The sequence below is a fragment of the Acipenser ruthenus genome, chromosome 40, assembly GCF_902713425.1.
Source record: "Acipenser ruthenus chromosome 40, fAciRut3.2 maternal haplotype, whole genome shotgun sequence".
Taxonomy (NCBI): domain Eukaryota; kingdom Metazoa; phylum Chordata; class Actinopteri; order Acipenseriformes; family Acipenseridae; genus Acipenser; species Acipenser ruthenus.
Window position 1 is genome coordinate 4,979,935 of NC_081228.1, and position 18,613 is coordinate 4,998,547.

Consider the following 18,613-nt stretch of genomic DNA (forward strand, 5'->3'; position numbering starts at 1 on the left):
TTCATTAACGCAGTGGCTTGACTTGCATTTTTATAAAGCAGCACCGGTATGTTTTTTTATTTTATTTTATTTTTGTATTACTGGTATGTATTTTTATTTGAATGAATGTAGTAACTGTTTGTATGCATCACACTCGTTGTAGTTAACGACCTCACTGACTTTTAACCCAGGCACAGTGAAAATAAGAACGGTTTTTAACCACACCTTTTTGATCAATCAACAGCAGTGTGTGTCATGAAAGTCAGATTATCAGATTAGAAAATACAATGATTTTTGCAGTATACACAGGAAACAGGGGACAAAAAAAACAAAACATATTGTAGCTGAATTTTTATTGCATTAGTAATGGCTTTTTTTAAATTTTTATACACAGCGAACCCAAGTACTTTCAAACAGGGCTCCAGCTAGAAATAGTTTGAGTATACGTAGTGACGTTTACCTAGCTTGATACTTTTTAATTGTACCTACTGTTGGTACCTTCAGTCTGAAAATAACACATTTGATCTATAACTTTAACATAAATGGTGGGAAGCTATTTTTTGTACTGCAGAACTCATGATAGAAACAACAGTACAGGATGTTTTTTTTTTCTGTTCAAGATACTGTTCAAAAACCACAGTGATCTATTTATATGCTGATGTTTTAGTTTCTGAATATAATAAATGCACAACAAACTGCACAGTGGTTGGCATACGAGGACTCGTTTAACACTGGGCGCTGTGAACAACAATACAATCAGGTAATAGGCATCAGGCTGTACATACACTGTGGGCTCTGCATTAAAACTCAGGTACCATCCCTCAGGGATCCCTTATAAGGTGACAAGCTGCCAAGCACTATGAGCACAGAGTTTCAGGAAAAGGCAAAGTTTCCACCTGCAAACCGATAGATGCATAAACAGCAATGGCGTGCAAATTCTGAAGTGTAAAAATATGTTGTTCCTGTTATAACTATGCATTTGTAAAAATATATATATTTCAACGCAAATTCCTGTTTTTGTCTAACATAGCTGTATCTTTTTCCAATTACGCATCTTTTTCTCACTGCCATAATGTTGTAATCTACAGGAGAGTGCTTACTTCTCTTGTTGCCTGACACTTGTACTTCAATGTAAATTATTTGCAACTGTTGTAATTCATGCAGAATTTACAGAGCCAGTCACTTCAAATTACTATTAATATTTTGCTGTCAAATAACCTTTTTCTGATTATAGCAATCATTCATTCTGAGAGGTGCTTATCGCAATTTAAATAGCTTTTTTTTTTTAAATATGTGTTAAGGGGCTTTCACTTGAGTTCTGAAAATTCCAGTTGCCTACCACAGATATAAGTAACATAGGCTAGTTCAGCCAGAGTGTGTTTATAGCAGTAAGAGACGTCGCCATCTAGTGATCTGACACTTCGGATCAAGTTTACTTCTGTTTTGCTGGCAATACACAGTCGTGCAGTAGACTGCGCTTACTCATATAAAAGACACGTTGTCTGATCAAGCCTAGATTACATATGTCTAATGCAGACAACTAGAGAGGCAACTGAAGGGCAGCATCTGAACTCAGTCACCTTAAAACAGACTTACCACAAAAATAAATACTTTAATATTTGAGAAATTGCAATGACAAATCACGCAGAATGATTTCTAACATGATGAACGGGGGTGAAAATTAAGCATCTTGCAAGTTAAACACTAACGGCTGGTTTCACAGATCCTGATTAGCACTAATCTTGGATTACCTAATGTTACTATAGGTAATGAAGTCCAAGACTAGTGCTAATCTGTGTGTGAAACCAGCTGTTAGTTTAACAATGCAGTGCCGTAGACATTTAGACTAGTATCATTGAGGTGCATTGTGCAAGCTTTGCAGAAAACCTCATTTCATGCCAAGCCACTCCACATCAGCACACTGTTCACCGGATATCACATCACAGTGACAAAAATAGCCAGTGTGTCTCCTCCCTTTGCTTTGCAGGTAAACCAGCTGCAGCAACTTGGAAACTGGGAAACCACAGCTATGTTCAACAATCTGCGGCTAACCCTTTCTTAAAGTAAAAAAAAAAAAAAAAAAGGAGAATCACTCTGCTTGAGAACAAACGGCTGGCCAGCACACTGCTTTCCGGGGTTCCGCTTTTTAAAATCTGCATTATGGTTAGTTTGATCTAGTGGCTTTTCTGTAACACACAGTAAAGCCATGCACACCTGTGCTGAGTTTCCGAGCAGTGCTAGCTGGTGTGCGGCATTTGCCCATGCTAAAATTAACGTGATGGCTTTCTTGCGTGAGCTAAACTGACCACTAATTTACCACTATTCTGGTGTCCCTTTGAAACAATGTCAGTATTTTTTTGCATCATCCAACAACTCAAATTACTAAAAAACATTGTATTAAAAAAAAAAAAAAAAAGTTTAACTTCATATAGAACAAACACTGAATGGTCGCTGACACTATGCACCAAAATAGCTACTTATTTTTTTAACAGGCTACAAATGTGTTAACTGTAACTACAATATATAGCAGTAACATATGCGTTAAACCGCAGGTATTAATACACCTGGTTGTTGTTGTTGTTGTTATTAGAGTGCACTGAATCTCATGGAAAGAAAACAGAGGATATTTTGTTCCAACCAACACAGGTTCTGTCAATGCTGAAACTGTTTCGCAGAAAAGACAAAACAAAACAATTCGGCCTAAAACTTGCTCTCAATAATAAATCTAAATGTCACTAAAACCCCCAAATGCTGTTTACAGTCCTTGGTTTAGCTTATCAGTCTCATCATCAAGAGATAACACATGACTGGAGCTGGTTCAAGCTGCAGTACTCCACAATCAGTTAGTTTCACACAAAATGACATTTATTAAAGTCATTGTACCATGCACTACAGGTTAGGTTTATGGGCACAGTCTATTATTAACATCCCCCTGCTTGCTTGTTACTATGTGCATGTAGCTGCAGAAAGACTTGCAGCACTGGAAGTACATACATTATTTTCACCAAGACAAGGATGGCATTGATGTTCTGATTTGCTCATAGACCACAACCATCATTGGAACTGATACTTCACATACTGTTAATCGCTCAAAAAAAAAAATGCATTGCAATTTTAAATAACCCAGACATGAATACATTTTAGCAGCGATTAAATATTTCTAGCATGAAAAATGTTGCATAATGTTTGTGGATAAAGAGCAACTCGGACAGACGGGTTCTCCAGAGTCCACTGTGGAGTTACTGGGGGTCTGCTGAAGCTGCACAACATCCTGTTTTGTTGTCAGAAGGCTCAGAGCTTGTTTGTTGAGTTGCTGCATTATCCACAGTGCAATACAGCCCAGTGGTATTCATGGCTCAGGTGTTTGTGAAGGGGTAGATGCAGCGGAGATCTTCAATGTCAACTACTGCTACGAAAGAGAGACTGAACTAAAAAGTTGATATACCGATAACATTTTACTGGAAAAACTTACAGGGCAGCGGTATGGGTTTCATTGTCAAACATCAAAATCAAAACATACATACCCCATGTTATAAAAAGGATGTTGCTGCTCTAGAAAGAGTGCAAAGAAGAGCAACCAGAATTATCCAGGGTTTAAAAGGCATGTCGTATGCAGACAGGCTAAAAGAATTTAACCTATTCAGTCTTGAACAAAGAAGACTACGCGGTGATCTGATTCAAACATTCAAAATCCTAAAAAGTATAGACAATGTTGACCCAGGGGACTTTTTTTTAACCTGAAAAAAGAAACAAGGACCAGGGGTCACAAATTGAGTAGATAAAGGGGCATTCAGAACAGAAAATAGGAGGTACTTTTTTACACAGAGAATTGTAAGGGTCTGGAACCAACTCCCCAGTAATGTTGTTGAAGCTGACACCCTGGGATCCTTCAAGAAGCTGCTTGATGAGATTCTGGGATCAATAAGCTACTAACAACCAAACGAGCAAGATGGGCTGAATGGCCTCCTCTCGTTTGTAAACTTTCTTATGTTCTTATGTCAAGGAAAATAACACACTGCAGGTATCAGTACACTGTTCCATGGAAAAAGGTACCACGACCTACATGCTCAACATATTATTTTATGACCTAGATTACAACTTCTCAGATTTTTTTGTCCTTTTTTTGTATTCCCCCACAGTAGATTTTCCATTGTTTGTGTAGATCTAGTCGAAACCATGAGCTTGAAGCGTTTCCCCTCAGCGTTTTCTACACGCTGCATACTTGAGACTAAAGATTTTTTTTGTTTTATCTGATTAAAAACAGCAGGAGCTCATACAGTCGCTATTGTGGTTACTAAATATCAGCCAACAGCAGTTAAAGGAATGAAAGCCAGTTTTAAGAAATCATTTGTTTTTATGCATATGACTAATGCTCAGCAACCAAGGGAGATGTGACAATATGATACATAGCATAAAGGATCATGTCATATAATAATTTATTTTTCTGTGTCAGCTGTGGTGGGAGCAGTAGACAACACTATCGAAGTACAAAACGCTTAGTTCTTCACCTGCTCTATTCCACACATAAGTTACAGGAGAGATCCTCATTGTTCTGCTGAACCTGGCTGGCAACAGAAGGGTGCCAAGAAATGGGGCTTATCTGGTTATACACAAAGCTTAACGGCATACACAAAGTGTGGTCCCTTCACTGGTTTCTGGGTTCTAGCTCCCTGTGTTGGGGGTGTTCTCGTGCAGGCTCTGCAGGGCCAGGTCTGACCACTTCATCTCCTGCTCTTTCACCGACTCGGTCGAGCCACCGCTGTCTTGCTCTGGCTCAGGAAGCTCATTCTGCGGAGGGGAGAGGTGCACAGAAAGGTTTATTAGACCCAGTTTAAAAGATCAACCCCCCCCCCCCATTGTATCTTTGATTCCAGATATTACCACAGAATGTTAGTTTATCTACAGCAGCATCACAGCAGTTCAGAAAATGCTAATGATTTTGTTCCTGGATCTATAAATAGCGGGTGAGTGTTTTCAGTGTTTTTTGGTGGACTGCTTTTTTACAGCAATCCCCCCCCTCCCCCCTCCATGAAGGCGTAGACGTATTTTAAAATTAATCCAACAAGTCGTTCACATTTCAGAAGCGCTGAAAGCTTCCCCAGGATGAAACACCCTTCACTTTGTTTGATAAATCAGTATATGCACTTCCGTTCGTTGCTGGTGAATTAACCTGCTGCACCACAACTTGAAGACGCTTTACCAGTGGGATTGTGACTTCTTCGTAAGGCAGCCTGTCCTCCTTCCAGGCATCATCGATCAGGTCCAGAATCCTCCCGTCTCTCTGTACCTCACAGTCCATCCCTGCAGACAGCCCCCACACAAGCAGGCAAATCCCTGAAAGCAGAACTACAGACATTTACTAGTAAACGGTCCATGCTTAACAGATTTCACAATGTTTTCTTATTGCATGACATGTGCCGTGGGTGTATGAACCCGCTTTGCACACCCACAGCATGCCCAAGGGTGTCTCTGGAGCCAAGCACTTTGCAAGCTCCATGCCAACAGGTTACTTAGGTTAGTAACTTTTGTTTATAAAAAAAATAATTATATATATATATATATATATATATATATATATATATATATATATATATATATATATATATATCCAGAGTAGCCTTGTCTGACTGATGTTATTCAGCAGTATTATTATGCAACATTAAAAAAAACCCAGATAATTTACAATTTTCTACAGGACTATTACAAAAAATACTTCCCTCCCCCCTCCCGCAAAAAAACACTTACATTTATATCAGTATTTATTTTAAAAGTGCATTCTTATTTTAACACATTTCTATACGACTACGACTAATAATAATAATAATAATAATAATAATAATAATAATAAACAACGCATGGTTCCTAATAAGACGTCAGTGCAACTTTTTATTATTTATTTATTTTTTACAATCGCCTACCTTTTTATTTAGGTTTACATCAAGACTTGCAACTGGAAAAAAAAGAATCTAAATCGGGCTAATCGGAAACAGGAAACCTCTTTACTTCTAGATTGATAAGAAAATCTAATAACACTGCCGCCAAATGTTTTCATCTGTTAATGATACAATGAACGGTTCCGTCAGATTAGTGTCACCGTAGAAACCCTCCCTTGGAATTCGTAACTCAAGCAGTTTCAGTTCCGACACTATGGAATAAGTGTTAAGGTTTTTTTTTTTTTTGTTTTTTTTTTTAAATTAACACTAATCACATTAAGTCAGAAGTAATATAGTGAAAAGCAAAATACTAGCTTAATTTAAGACAAATGCTTTGTTAATGTTTGTTTTTTTTATTTAAGGCGTAATTCACAAACTGGCCTATCCAGTTGTGGTATGTTTGGTTAATGTATGGGAGCATGTGATATGTTTAGTCTGTCAGCTTCCTCGTTTTGTTGTGAAAAACAAGACTATCTGCTTCTGGAAACAGACTTGTTAGATTAACACCCGGTTAGAATGGAGTCGCTAGTAGTACTGGGTGTGCTGGCGATTATCTGCGGTTTAATCCACCCTGCGAACGGATTCGGTAAGTGCACTCGTTCCGAGTAAAAACGGTCGTTATTTTCTTGCAATATATAAAGTTAGAAAAAAACAATAAACTGCGCGAAACAACGGTTGTGCAAATATAGGTTTACTAGATTTCCAGTGTGTGTGGAACCGTGTGCCCTCTTTTTGTCTTCCTGTTTAGAGGAAAGATTCCGCTTCGCTTCTTACTATGGGGATCACATGGTGCTGCAGGCAGGCCCGGGGAGTGCTGTGATCTGGGGGTACGGAGCAGAAGGAGCCACGGTTACCGTGTCTGTGGAAGGGAAGGACAAACACACTGCAAAGGTGTTGGATGGTGGGTATATACTGTATCTGGTGACAGCATGGAAGGAAATACCACTCCCATTGCATAGCAGTTTGTTCCATTCCTGGTTTTACTGTGACACACCTGACCTGTGTAGCTGCAAGTCATATTCACAGCGTTCATATTTTACATGTATTTTTCATATTTTAATTTTGCTACCTGTCATCGATACAGGCTTGTAGGAACTCAAAGATCTGATTGCACTTATATTTACACACGCTTCTATCTGTATAAAAGCTTCACCATCAACAACTGCTATTGTTGAAAACAGAACTAGAGCGTTTTAATAAGACACACCTGAGCTTGTTACCTGCACACTGTGGCTAATCAAGCTCACAGTAAAACCAGGAATGGTTGGAACTGCTATGCAGTAGGAGTCTTATTTCCATCCCTGCGACAGGTTCAAATAGCGGCTTGTTTTACATTTATATTTTACCCAAAACTGAACATTAATTTCAATGGGAAACGGTTATAAAAAATTCCTCCCAAGGGGAGGGCTAACCTGGCATTTTAAGTTGGGCATCTTTAAGATTTTAGTTCAATAGTTTTGTGAATGGTGTAGCGGTAAATTGAACTGAAACTTGCCATCCCTTGTGCCTTCTGACTGTCCCTCCCTCAATGCTTCCCTTCTGCAGGGATCTGGAGCGTGACCCTTGACCCAGTGAAGCCTGGAGGCCCCTTCACATTAACAGCAGAGCATCTAAGTCAAGACGGGCTGACCAGCCTCAACCTGACCGACGTTCTGTTCGGAGATGTGTGGCTGTGTGGAGGACAGAGCAACATGGAGATGACCCTCTCCCAGGTAACAGGGGCCTTAGTCACTTCGGGATTACAGGAGATCAAAGCTCACCCCACAGTGTTGGATGTCACCAGGCTTCCAGTGTACCCAACGAGAAAGGAGGTGCTCGGATCATTCCTCCAGCAGTGCTGCAGAACCTTGCCAAGGTGGAGCCTTCCTTCACTTTTAAATGTCGGAGGCACATGAACAGCTACTGTCTCTTTTGAAAGCCTCTGCTTTTCGGACTCCTGTTGGCTTCATTATAAAACGAGTATTAAAGCAGGTGTAGCTACACTATCAGTGTGAGAGTGGTCTGGTGGTGTGAGCGCCCCCTCTCTGTCTGTCCCCAGGTGATGAATGCCTCCGAAGAGCTGGCTGAGGCCTCCAAGTTTCCTGATGTGCGTGTCTTCAGCGCGGCTCTGGAACAGAGTTCCACAGAGCTGAGAGACCTGGCGAAGGTCGCACTGCCCTGGTCCATTCCCTCTGCAAGTAAGAGACTCCTGTTTTACTAAACTTCTAACACAAAGTGCGCTGTGTTATTAGGAGCTTGCATTGATTTTCACTTTCTAAAAGTTTACCATCGTAAAAGCATAGCAAGGTTTAATAAAGCATGGTAAAGAATAGTGAGGTTTAGTAAGGCATGTTAATAAACATGGCAGGCCAGGGTAAACTATGGTAAACGCACAGTATAAATGTGGATTGGCAGTTCAAATGGTAAACGTCTGGTAACACGAAAGGTTTAAACGTTTAGAGGAGTTTTAGAGATTCTCATTTCAGATGACGTGCAGGATTCATTTCAATCTCAACGACACCTTTTCAGATTGGTAGAAGTTGGATAAACACTAGCTCTTATCAGGAAAGGGCTCTGTTTGGCTGCTCTGTGTCAGTGGTGTTTCTGTTGTTTCCTGCCTGTCACAGAGGTACTGGGAGCTGGCAATTTCACCCAGTTCTCTGCGGTGTGCTGGCTCTTCGGGCGCTACCTGTACGAGAGACTGCAGTACCCCGTGGGGCTGGTGGAGTCTTGCTGGGGGGGCACCCCTGTGGAGGCCTGGTCTTCACACAGGGTCCTGCACCGCTGCGGGCTAGTGGAGGACACAATCGGGTAAGTCAGGCTTTTCATTTTGTGTGAATTAGTGTAACAGGGTGGAGGCTGGGCGCAAACAGACGACCCTGCGCACTGCGCACTGCACGCAAGCGTCTGAACCACAATGCAAAAGAGCTGGGCTCGTCTGCATTCGTGGTTTTTGAGCTTTTAACCGTCAGGAGACGGAATCCGCGATGGCAGTGTATCGCCCAACACACCCGTTTCATTAGCATGGTTCGGGTGTTTGGAAATTCGTAGCTGCATTAGCATTTAGGGACCACTGGTTGGGAATCTATAGTCGTCTAAAAGACACACTGCCTCCCAGTCCTCAGTTCTAACCACTTGGCCACACTTCCTCCCATATCCTCATCTCCTAGGAGCCGGTTTGAATATGTGGATAGGGTGATGGGCCCCAGGTTCAACTCTGTGCTGTGGAACGCTATGATACACCCTCTGCTGAACATGACCATCAAGGGAGCTATCTGGTACCAAGGTAAAGAGTCACTTCATTGTTATGAATAAAATGACCAAGGGTCATAATGTGATGGGTGTTGTAGCAGTCTAATATAATTTCAGAACTGAAATAAAAATTAAAAAAAACAATAGGTTAAGTGCACGGAGCATTTGCTTCATGGCAACTGCTTCCATTACTTTTCTAAACCCGGGCAAGGCTGGGCAGTCAGTACATCATCTAGCCATTCTGTATATCCCAGGGGAAGACAACACAAACTACAACCTGGACCTGTACAACTGCACCTTCCCGGCCATGATCGACGACTGGAGACTGAGCTTTCACCAGGGATCGGCCGGGCAGACCTCCGCAGTCTTTCCTTTCGGCTTCGTGCAGGTAAGCCTGGCCGCTGCTGGGTCCGTTGTGCATTAGAAGCGTGCTTCTGTAAAGGTCACGCACACCTCTCTGGCTTAACCCTAACCCTCTGGCCTCATCTGGTGAAGTGACCGAGAAGTTCTTGTTTGTTTAAACCCAACGGTTGCAGACTGAGCAATTGGAACCCAGACACGATCGTGCTTTGAAGGGAATGGTGTGCTAAGGGGTTTTGCTTTGCTGCTTGCTCCCTTCTTGCTTTTTAGATTTGCACAGACAACCAGGGCTCTCCGAGCGATGCTTTCCCCAGACTGCGATGGCACCAGACCGCTGATTTTGGTTTCGCCCCCAACCCCAGGATGAAGGACACCTTCATGGCAGTCAGTGTAGACCTGGTGGACCCCGGCTCTCCTTGGGGCAGGTAAGGAGTCTCAACAGAATACTGCAGAGATTATAGAATATTGTTATACAAGTTGTGGCAATTTCCAAAATATACTGCAAAGCAGTTGTTGATGGTGCAGCTTTTATATATACAGTGCAACCAGATCTTTCAGTTTATACAAACCTGTATCGATGACAAGTGGAAAAATTAGTTTGGTAGAAACACCCCTTGATTTAATGACTCAGGACATGTAAAACGTGGTACGAAGGAGTCATCAATGTGTATTTCGTCTGTCTCCCAGTATCCACCCACGGTACAAGCAGGACGTGGCACGAAGGCTGATCCTGGGAGCCCGCGCTGTGGCTTACGGTGAAAAAGGCATCTCATTCCAGGGGCCATTCCCAACTAAAGTTGAGCTCAAGGGGAATATAATGATCATCACCTACTCGCAGAAAATCACTGTCACCCATTTCAACAAAGATGTATTCGAGGTAAAGCCTGACTCTGCAGTTTGTCTTCCTCTAGAATCCCTGATGTAAACAATAGTGTTTCTGTTTCACACATAGCGCTATGCATCCCAATCCTCCAAGCCTGCCTCTCTTCCAGGTCTGCTGCTCTAAAAAGAAGACAGCCTGTGATGTCAGCTCCTCGGGGTGGGCCCCTGCACCTGTGTTCAACGTCTACAGCAACATCATCTTCCTAACAACAGAAAACTGCCCCGATGAAGTTTCTGGCTTGCGCTATGCCTGGAAGGACTGGCCATGTGACTGGAAGGCTTGTCCAGTCTACAGTGCTGACCGTGTCTTGCCTGCTCCCCCCTTTGTTGTTGGCCCCCAGGGGTCTGGGAGATGGACCATTCTTGAATAAAGTGGGTCTATTTAACAGAATTGGTCTTACGACTTTTGTCATATCAAGTAAGAAGTGGAAATAGCCCACCTTTGCAAAGTAGGTTGATTACAAAAGATATCTTGGAGATTATAATGAGAGAATTGTGGGTGCAGATAAATAGAAAAAGCTGTATACAAATTGTGTTTTTTTTTTTTTTTTTTCCTGCATTGTGGGACCATGAAGATACAATACAAAATAATCAAGTGATTTTGTAAATAAACATGAAAAGAAATTGTGTATAAATGTAATAATGAAATAAAAAAAAATGTTTCTTTTTTTATTTGTCTTACATTTTTCTTTAAGACTTTTTACATCAAAAGAAATGTACAGCTGACATTATTTACAAACTCAGCACTTCTATTCAGTTGAATTCCTGCAGGTGGCAGTGTTGTAGTGCAAAGCAAGACAAGGGGACTATCATGACGATCTACTGCCATTTTGTTGGGATTATGCACAGCAGTTTGTAAGTAGATCTTTGAGGTTGTCAGCTCCTGGGGAAAAAATCATTTTGGGCTTGCATGAAATGAATTCTCACAGCAGCAGCCACGTTCCAAGTAGTCTACGGCACTTGTCAAAAGCACATGTCTGTGTATAAATAACAAATAATCCTGGGACTCCAACACCTTTCACCTGCAATAGAATGAGCGCAGCTAGGACATAAATCTGTCCTGGGCAGGTGGATTTCTTCAAACTCGCCTGGATCCTTGTGATTGTGGGAGTCACCGGCTGCAGGTCTTGGAGACCCTGCTCAGGAGCTGCTGAAGTGTGATGTGGAGGCAGCAGGCTGGAGCGTGGGAGAGAGCAGTTGCTGCTGACCCAGCGTCCTCTGCTGGGAGGAGATGGAAGGCTGGGGAGGGCGGCCTAAGGAGAAACAGAAAGAAGCTGGTGACTGAATCGCCATGTGCAAGGATGGCAATAAGACTCCTATTGCATAGCAGTTTTGCCCGTTCCAGATTTTCACACAAGCTTGATTACTTACAGTGTACAGGTAACAAGCTCTGGTGTGTTAATAAACTCACAGTAAAACCAGGAATGGATCAACCTGCTATGCAGTGGGGGGCTGATTTCCTGTGGTTTTAAGAGCTCTAGGACGGACGTAGTGCGTTCAGATTCAAGAGCCAGTTTGACCTAGAGGGAAGTTAAGGAACTTGAGAGACTAATATAGTGGTTAACTTAGACTGACTTACTGTGGTCTTTACTAACAACATGTATTTTGCACCATTTCTTGCCATTAAAAAAAAAAAAAAGATTTGTGTTACAAAACTGGCAACAATGGATTTGTGGTTAGGACCGGCAAGTGGAAGGTTCCTTTCTTGGGGGAGGAGAGTCCCACCTGGAGAGTTGATCCGGTAGGCACTGAAGCCCTCTCCCTCACTGCTCTTCCCCACGGGGGCTCCACTGCAAACCGGCATGCTTTCCAGGGCAGAGCACAGCGGCCCTGAGGAACAGAGACGAGATGAAACGCAAGATAACACGCCGCTGCGCTCTTTGTTTTACTAATGAGAGGCGGATATAAAGACTTGCACTGTCTCTCCTGTGCCGTATCATCCGATGCCACCTGCAAACTGCTCACCTGTCACACTGTGGTCTGCTCCGGCCTCCTGCTGTTTCTGAAAGGCCTCGAAATTGATGGACGCGTCGTCCTCAGAGAGGCTGTGCGGAAGCTGGCCATCTCCAGGACGGCACACCTCGAAACGGACCCACTGGTAACTGATCCAAAAAACAAACCATCAGACACAGTCCCTCGGCTAGCCTACCGAGCACTGACCCAATAGAGCCCTAAAAACAAAGCAATCCCATAGACCCTCAATACAATCAACAGCTGATGTTTAAAAAAAATCAGGAGAGATACTCACTTCACACATTTACGTGCCCCTGGACAGCTCTGAATTAGGTTTTGGATGGTTGGGTGGGAAAAGCCAAAGAAATCTGCTCCTGATGGCACAATGTTTGTTAGCGGCTTACCCCTATGAGAAGAAGGAAAGAGGAACTGAGAAACACTCCTTAAATCAACATTTATAGGAAGTAAAACTGTTTTGAGAAAGCAGAGTTAGTCTGGAGATCTCCTGTAATACCTCATTGCTCCAATGGCCTTGAAAAGGTTGGCATGGCAGGTTAGGGCAGATGAAGCAACGATAGCATTCTGAGGATCCTCTTCCGGTACAATCTCAAACTGAAAGAAAGAGCAACCCAGGGATGGAAATAAGGCTCCCATTGCACAGCAGTTTGATCTATTCCTGGTTTTACTACGAGTTTAATAAGACACAACTCAGCTTGTTACCTATACACTGCAGTTAATCAAGCACATATTGAAACCTGCAATGGATGAAACTGCTGTTCAGTAGGAGTTTTATTTCCATCTGCAACTGCCAGAGAAAAGGAGAATTCGGTCCAGGCAGGGCTAGAACAAGCAGATTGAAGATGTAATGTTTACAGCAGTGCCTCCACTTCAGTGAGAGAAAAAAAACAAAAAAAAAACACCACTGGAACCTTTGGATCAAAAACAGCTATGAATTAAAAAAACAAAAAAGCAAACAGGGCTGACGACAGCTTCTTGAGAAATATTATCATCGTGCTGAGAGAGAGCAATGCTCTTAATGAAAGGAGAAGCTTGCTCTTGCAAAACGAGAGATTTGCATGGACATCTGCAAACAGAGCCTCGTATCCAGCAGTGCCAGCTATCTGTTCTTGTGTCCCAGGACGCTAGAGTACATGTATCTGTGTGAATGGTTACCTGCGGCCCACTGCCCATGTCCTTGATCTGGCAGGTGTACAGACACTGCTGCTCGGAGCTCTTCATGCTGGCAAACATCCGGGTGCTGCAGAACCCCACGGGGTAGATGGCAGTGTCATCATGGAAGTGTGGCCGGTCTGGGATGATCTGCAAGGCAAAACGTGAAAATCACACACTTGCGTTAATGATTTCAATACTAACAACGAAACAACAATGCTGGAAATACCTGGCATGAAAGGAGAGTAATTATGATGTAACATACACAGGATAATGTGGGCATCATATTCAGCATACCTGCTTCCAGTTACCAAAAGACACTGCTGCAAGATTCATATTCATGCACCCTTGAGATGGATATTGCAAAGCTCTCTATTCTTGGTATGGCGGCCAACGCCTTGAATTAGATTTGAGTCAGCATTGGGTAGGGGGCTATGACAAAAAATAGGTTTATGCTTAATGTGATAAATGATTTAACTTTCTTTTTTAGTTTATCATCAAGTCCTTTAAACAGTACTCTACGTAACATTAATGGAAACATTTCTCTGGATAGACCTGTAGATACTGACCTCCCCCAGGCTGTACACAGTGAGCCCACCCAAGACTATGGGGAACACTGGCCGCCCCGAGGAATCCAATGGGATTGGCTGGACCAGCTTCCGAGCCCCGCCCTCCAACACCTTCTTCTTTTTAGAGACTTTCTTCAGCACTGGGGAGAGGGGTGACACAGATCAGAGAGCGAGTGGATTGTAGGACACGCATGACCTCATACCTCAGTACTTGTGTTATGATCAAAAAAAAGTGCTTCAAAGCTTTCCTTTTGTAATTTACAGGCTTTGCAAGTCTCAGCTCCGCTTACCATCCTCCTTCCCATTCTCTCTCCCTCTGTCCTTCCTGTCTTTCTTGGACTTCTTACTCCCCCCCTCCTCTCCTCCTGGGGCGCTAGGGCCCAGCACTGCAGGCACCCCCAGAATCGAACCTCCCGCTCCAGTCGAGCTGAAGGCTGCTGGGGCACTGGCGCTGGTACTGGGGGCAGAGTGCAGCTCCCCCTCTGGCAGGGACTGGTGCTGCAGCAGACTCTTTAGCAGGAACCTACAGAGACGGGGGTAAGAGGGAAGCGGTTCAGAGGCAACAGCTCTCACCAGTGCTAGTCTAGCAGTTGTGCCTGGACTGAAGCTGAAAGCTCACCTTCGCTCCTCTTTAGCTCGGACAAACTTCTCTTCTAAGTTGGCGATTTCATCACATAGTGCTGCATTCTCCTAGGGGCGTTGGGGACGACGACAAAGGGTTAAAATGATGACAACTTGCAAAATGTTACATGTGGAAGTTCACCTGACTTATATCTGATCTGTTAACGAGTTGCTTTGTCTTTCGCCAACACATCAAGATCATCTGTTGCAGAACGGCTGGTGTGATTACTCCCTACTCAGAGTGAAGAGCTGAAAGCTAACAAAACGTGAAAGTATATTCTCTACACTTACGAAGATCATGGCTCTGGCTGCCTTGCGCAGGCGAAGGTATTTCAGCCGGTACTTCTCGTTCTGGCTCTTGCGCAGAACCTTCTTCACCTTGGTCTTTGGCTCTGAGACTCCTGGAGGGGAGGTGAAGCTGGGCAGGGGGGGCCCGGAGCCTGTGCTGGAGAAGGAGGGCTGGGCAGGAGTTGCTAGGAACGGCTGGGCTGTAAAGGCCCGTAAAGCCTGCTGCCTCTCATCATCTGTCTGTAGGGGAAGGAAGATTAAAATCTGTCAGAGAGGCGGGACCTGAAGGCAGGACAGGGAGACAGAGAGGCAACAGTGCAGGTTACAGTCAGGCACATACACATGACTCATTATTAAAAGTGCACGTTTCAGAGCTTTTTTTTTGAATAACTGAAAAATTAATAACATAAACCAAACAAATATGTAAAAACAGAACTCATAAATTGAATGCAAAATAAACACAAAGTGTGGTACGCGTAAAAACAAACCCCCTACCTCATCTCTTCTAATGTTTAAATGAAACCCAGTCAGCTGATACACAATCCCAGTGTGGGATTTTGCTCGGCTTTAGTAAATTCAGTCACCGCGGTAACAGAAGTCATGTATCCAATTTTGGACACATTTTGAATTTCCACTACACTTGGATGCATCTAGACCAATACATATTTGGTTTGACATTCTGAATCCTGATTTGGATATTGACAAAAAACCAAGTTACATCAAGGATGTCAGCTTTTTAAAAACATACACACATAACAGTAATGATGATCAGGGGTGTCCAATCACAGTCCTGGAGGGCCATTCCACTCCAGGTTTAACAGGTAACATGAGAGAATGAACTACTTCAGGGTCTGGATGGAGGTTTAATTGGTTCAATTAAACAATTTAGAAGAGGGTTGGAACAAAGACCAGGAGTGGATGGACCAACTTTGCCACCCCTGCTGCAGATGCATTAGTGAAGCTCAAGCCTTGGGATTGCATTTCAAGCATCCCTCACATCCCTCACAGCCGACACTTACCAACAGCGCAAACACTCCGTTCCTGTTCTCAATCCTCTTGAAGCGCCTGCTTCCTTTCTGTGTCTGCAATACAGTAGCACACTGAACTGGAGCTCTGGGTCGGACTGTCCCCTGCTAAACCCTAACCCAGCAGCTACCCTGCAGCACAAATGGTCAGCATCATCTGCGCTTGACATGAATTTCTATTAGTTGTAATTGATAGATGAAATGGTAGCCGGATCATTCCATGTTTTACTACGAGCTTGATTAACCAGTGTCTAGGTAACAAGCTCAGGCATGTCTTATTAAAGTAATAGTAAAGCCAGGAGTGGATCAAACTGCTATGCAACGGGAGTCTTATTTCCGTCCCTGTTAATACTAAACATGTAGTGTCCATACTGTTACTGCCATTATAAAGTGCTGGGCAACCTTTCCTATGTAATTCCTCTTCATCATGCTATCCCTGCCTTAATAAAATAAAATAAATACATAAATAAAACATACATACATAAAAAAAAAACATGACAAAACTGAAATCAATGGAATGAGTTGAAATATACAATGATCTGCACACAGAGTAACTCTGCCCACTCAGATTTTCTTTTACAGTTCATCAATTGTAAAAAAAAGACAGAGGATGGCATCTCTCTTACCTCACGATACATGACAGCCTCCAGACTAGATTTTGCGCTGCAGAAACAAGAGAAATTCTAATTACTATTACAGTAACAAATCAATTGTCAATCAACTTGTTCTGTGCCAGCATGAGGTCTAATTAGTCTGTCTACTCCAGAGGCATGGTTTCTTTAAGGTAAAGAAAATGCATTTCGGAGAAACAAAGGAGTGAGCTTACTTTGATTGCACCAAGCCCCTATCGATTATCCTCTGTTTGATTTCTTTGATGTGCATTGGTCTCCCAGCTTCCTCTAAGACAATCTGAAAGGATGAAACAATGAACATGTTAAAAATCCCTGATCCAAGACAACCCAACCGGGACTACGGACTTTCAAATAACACCGAGTTGCATGTGGGAATTAAGCTCTGAATCAAGGCTGTGCAAGCATGCTTTAAGTTCACAGTTGTGTTTTGCTGGAAGCACAATGCCAATATTGAACAGTGTGCAACACATTGCACAACATCTTACAGGGGGTTGCATTCAAATATAACAAACACCGCCATCAGATTTCTAGAGATAAAAAGTCAATACCTGTGCAGCATCCAGCCAGGTGAGGTTGGGCTTGTCAGTAACATCGCTGGCAGGTTCACTGTGAAAAACAAAACATTACTTTACAAAATGACAAGCAGCTTTGCTTCAGAGCCCGTATGGCTATGCTAAATGGGAATGCATTGCGAATCTGCACAGTAGCATTAGGCAAGCATGCACCCAGGCTGCACTCACGTCTCCAGTGGCTCTGCCGTTGCAGACAGGCTGCTCATGTTGTCCAGTGCAGGGAACAGAGAGTAGCTGCCCTGCCCGTCCGGCTCCATCTCCGACTCAAAGTTCGAGAGGGTGTTCAGGGGGTCCATGGGGGACAAGGGGGTGCCGGGGGTCTGGCTGCTGGTGGAGTGCTGTTGGTGAAGATGCAGGCTTTCATTCTTAACAGCAGAAACAACGCTATACTCTGCTACCATTTTCCAATGCTTAATACATTTGGTACACCAGCATTACAATTTGACAGGGTCCGGTTTCTGTGATCCTTTATTTAGGCTTCATTGTCACGTGAGAATAAACTGTTTTTCTGAACCCTGGCTCCTTGGCACCCTTACATTATGTCACACCGAATCATAGTTCATATAAAAACTGCTTATATCGATTCAACGGTTGGGTCATTCCTTGGAATCTGACGTTTCCACGTATTGTCACATGCATACAGTATTTACTTTATAAAAGAACCGTTTTAAGAGTAATTGCCTGCCGATGATGTCGTAATTGTAAAGCAGTTTATTTCTGCAGAACAACCATCGATCACAAACATATACATAAACTACAATCTCACTAGGGTTATGTTTAATTAAAAAATAATAATACAAAAAAAAAACATATTGCACCATCACCACATTAATTATCCTTTATTCTATATTTTCATTGAATCTGCATAAACAATACCTACCTAGTCAGAGCTTCCGGGGGAGAGAGGCTCAAGTATGGGGAATCCACGCTCTCTCCTCCGGGGAGTGATTTAAGGAAAGGCCGGGGCTTTGCGTTGCTAACTCGCCTACAGCTAAAGTGTTTGCTCCGTACAATATCTGTGGCGTTCGTGTGTTTCTTTCCTAGTTTGGAGTATCACTACTCACCCCGCTCCGGTCAGTTCGAATTCTCGGCGGCTCTTTGCCATGAAACATCGGGGATTCCTGGAGCTCCTCTCCGGCCTCCATGCCAGCAACCACCGACTTAAAGGGAACGGCGCTTTGGTGTGGAGATTATACCTCTGACGACAAAAAAAAAGAAATGAAACAAACTCGTAATTATAAATTAATGCGATCTAAATGACACAGCACAGTTCTGTAAAATTGAAAACTTTATGCCGTTTATATTAAGATGTGCCCGACTCCTTAAAACGAAGTCCATATGGATGTACTCTATTTATAAAATCGATTTAATTGTTGATATTATTGTTAAATCGTATCT

General features: G+C 43.0%; 3 protein-coding genes across 5 annotated transcripts; 1 reads left to right on the forward strand and 2 right to left on the reverse strand.

Annotated features, from left to right (window-relative positions):
* Positions 1–602: 602 nt before the first annotated feature.
* LOC131708061 (anaphase-promoting complex subunit 13-like) lies at positions 603–6,125 on the reverse strand. Of its 2 annotated transcripts, none has more exons than XM_059009980.1 (3): positions 5,898–6,125; positions 5,180–5,313; positions 603–4,767 (listed from the first exon to the last, which is right to left on the reverse strand). In XM_059009980.1, exons 2-3 carry the CDS (start codon positions 5,276–5,278, stop codon positions 4,642–4,644), a joined length of 225 nt encoding a protein of 74 aa, XP_058865963.1. In that variant the 5' UTR covers positions 5,279–5,313; positions 5,898–6,125; the 3' UTR covers positions 603–4,641. The 2 variants fall into 2 exon arrangements, with proteins under 2 accessions (XP_058865963.1, XP_058865962.1); XM_059009979.1 differs by having other exon boundaries at positions 5,180–5,325; positions 5,898–6,123.
* A 57-nt stretch (positions 6,126–6,182) lies between these two features.
* Positions 6,183–11,057, forward strand: LOC117397100 (sialate O-acetylesterase-like). The gene is made up of 10 exons (XM_059009978.1): positions 6,183–6,498; positions 6,661–6,813; positions 7,458–7,624; positions 7,951–8,089; positions 8,519–8,702; positions 9,062–9,177; positions 9,398–9,531; positions 9,774–9,928; positions 10,191–10,380; positions 10,496–11,057. The coding sequence occupies exons 1-10, from the start codon at positions 6,429–6,431 to the stop codon at positions 10,754–10,756; spliced, it is 1,569 nt and encodes a 522-aa protein (XP_058865961.1). The 5' UTR covers positions 6,183–6,428; the 3' UTR covers positions 10,757–11,057.
* Positions 11,036–18,401, reverse strand: LOC117397073 (transforming growth factor beta regulator 1-like). 2 transcript variants are annotated; one of them, XM_033995593.3, is made up of 16 exons: positions 18,280–18,401; positions 17,384–17,553; positions 17,192–17,249; positions 16,838–16,920; positions 16,638–16,674; positions 16,006–16,068; positions 14,990–15,226; positions 14,697–14,767; positions 14,368–14,600; positions 14,078–14,217; positions 13,512–13,658; positions 12,853–12,950; positions 12,634–12,744; positions 12,351–12,487; positions 12,111–12,215; positions 11,036–11,638 (listed from the first exon to the last, which is right to left on the reverse strand). In XM_033995593.3, the coding sequence occupies exons 1-16, from the start codon at positions 18,358–18,360 to the stop codon at positions 11,526–11,528; spliced, it is 1,884 nt and encodes a 627-aa protein (XP_033851484.2). In that variant the 5' UTR covers positions 18,361–18,401; the 3' UTR covers positions 11,036–11,525. The 2 variants fall into 2 exon arrangements, with proteins under 2 accessions (XP_033851484.2, XP_033851485.2); XM_033995594.3 differs by lacking the exon at positions 16,006–16,068.
* Positions 18,402–18,613: the final 212 nt, after the last annotated feature.